Source organism: Sinocyclocheilus grahami, unplaced genomic scaffold (genome assembly GCF_001515645.1).
Source record: "Sinocyclocheilus grahami isolate Dianchi unplaced genomic scaffold, SAMN03320097.WGS_v1.1 scaffold2327.1, whole genome shotgun sequence".
Taxonomy (NCBI): domain Eukaryota; kingdom Metazoa; phylum Chordata; class Actinopteri; order Cypriniformes; family Cyprinidae; genus Sinocyclocheilus; species Sinocyclocheilus grahami.
The window spans coordinates 1-776 of record NW_015507506.1 but is presented as its reverse complement, the minus strand read 5'-3'; the positions used below and the strand labels follow the sequence as shown (position 1 = coordinate 776).

Sequence of the window (776 nt, the reverse complement as noted above, 5' to 3'; positions counted from 1 at the left end):
AGAGAGAGAGAGAGAGAGAGAGAGAGAGAGAGAGAGAAAGCACCCTCACTAATTTAAGAAGCACCCTCAGTGATCTGATTGTGGAGCCGGGCCTGCTAGTGTACCAGAGTTTTTTGGGTTTTTTTTAGCATTAATATATTTTTCTTGTACAGCCCATTTTTGCATGCATGTAAATATAGGTAATGCTTTCCTCTGTTAAATTATTGTGCAATAAAACACTGTCTACACAAAACAACTTCAAATATGGCAATGCATGTATTGTTTTATTGAAATGGTGTTGATCAATGACATTGAAGCTAACCAGAGGGAAGAAAAAGAAAAGAAAAGAAGAGATCTCTTTAACATCCCAAATGTTTCTGCTAGACAGACATGAGGTCAAGATGGAGATTTTTTCTATGTACATTTCTATACTACAATAGGTCAATTTGCAGAAGTCACATGAATCTCTTACCCTGTTTAACCAGCAACAAAATCTCTGAATAGACATCAGTACTGAAAGTCCTCTCCACTCCACACCAGTATTGTCCTGCATCCTCAGGTCTCAGATCAGTGATGGTGACGGTGAAAACTCTGGCCGTCGTGTTGTCAGTCAGAGAGAATCTCTGGTCTTCAGCTGGAGATCCTGATTTAACCATGATGTTTCTGCTTCCAAAGATACACTCGCCTTTACACAAATACTTTGGATTTGATTCATATCCAGATTCATATGGGCATCTGATGTCAAATCTCTCTCCTCTGTGTCCTATGACTGTAACTGGAGCACCTGCAGCAACTGA

The 776-nt window shown here is 39.7% G+C and overlaps 1 protein-coding gene across 1 annotated transcript in view; it reads right to left on the bottom strand.

The window, feature by feature from the left end:
* Positions 1 to 756, bottom strand: part of LOC107574753 (CMRF35-like molecule 4) — a gene marked incomplete at its 3' end in the record, with an annotated part of 4,008 nt that extends 3,252 nt beyond the window's left edge. Inside the window, exon 1 of the mRNA XM_016261196.1 lies at positions 452 to 756. Coding sequence (XP_016116682.1) covers positions 452 to 635 — 184 coding nt within the window. The remainder of the gene's footprint in view (positions 1 to 451) is intronic.
* Between the last annotated feature and the right edge of the window lie 20 nt (positions 757 to 776).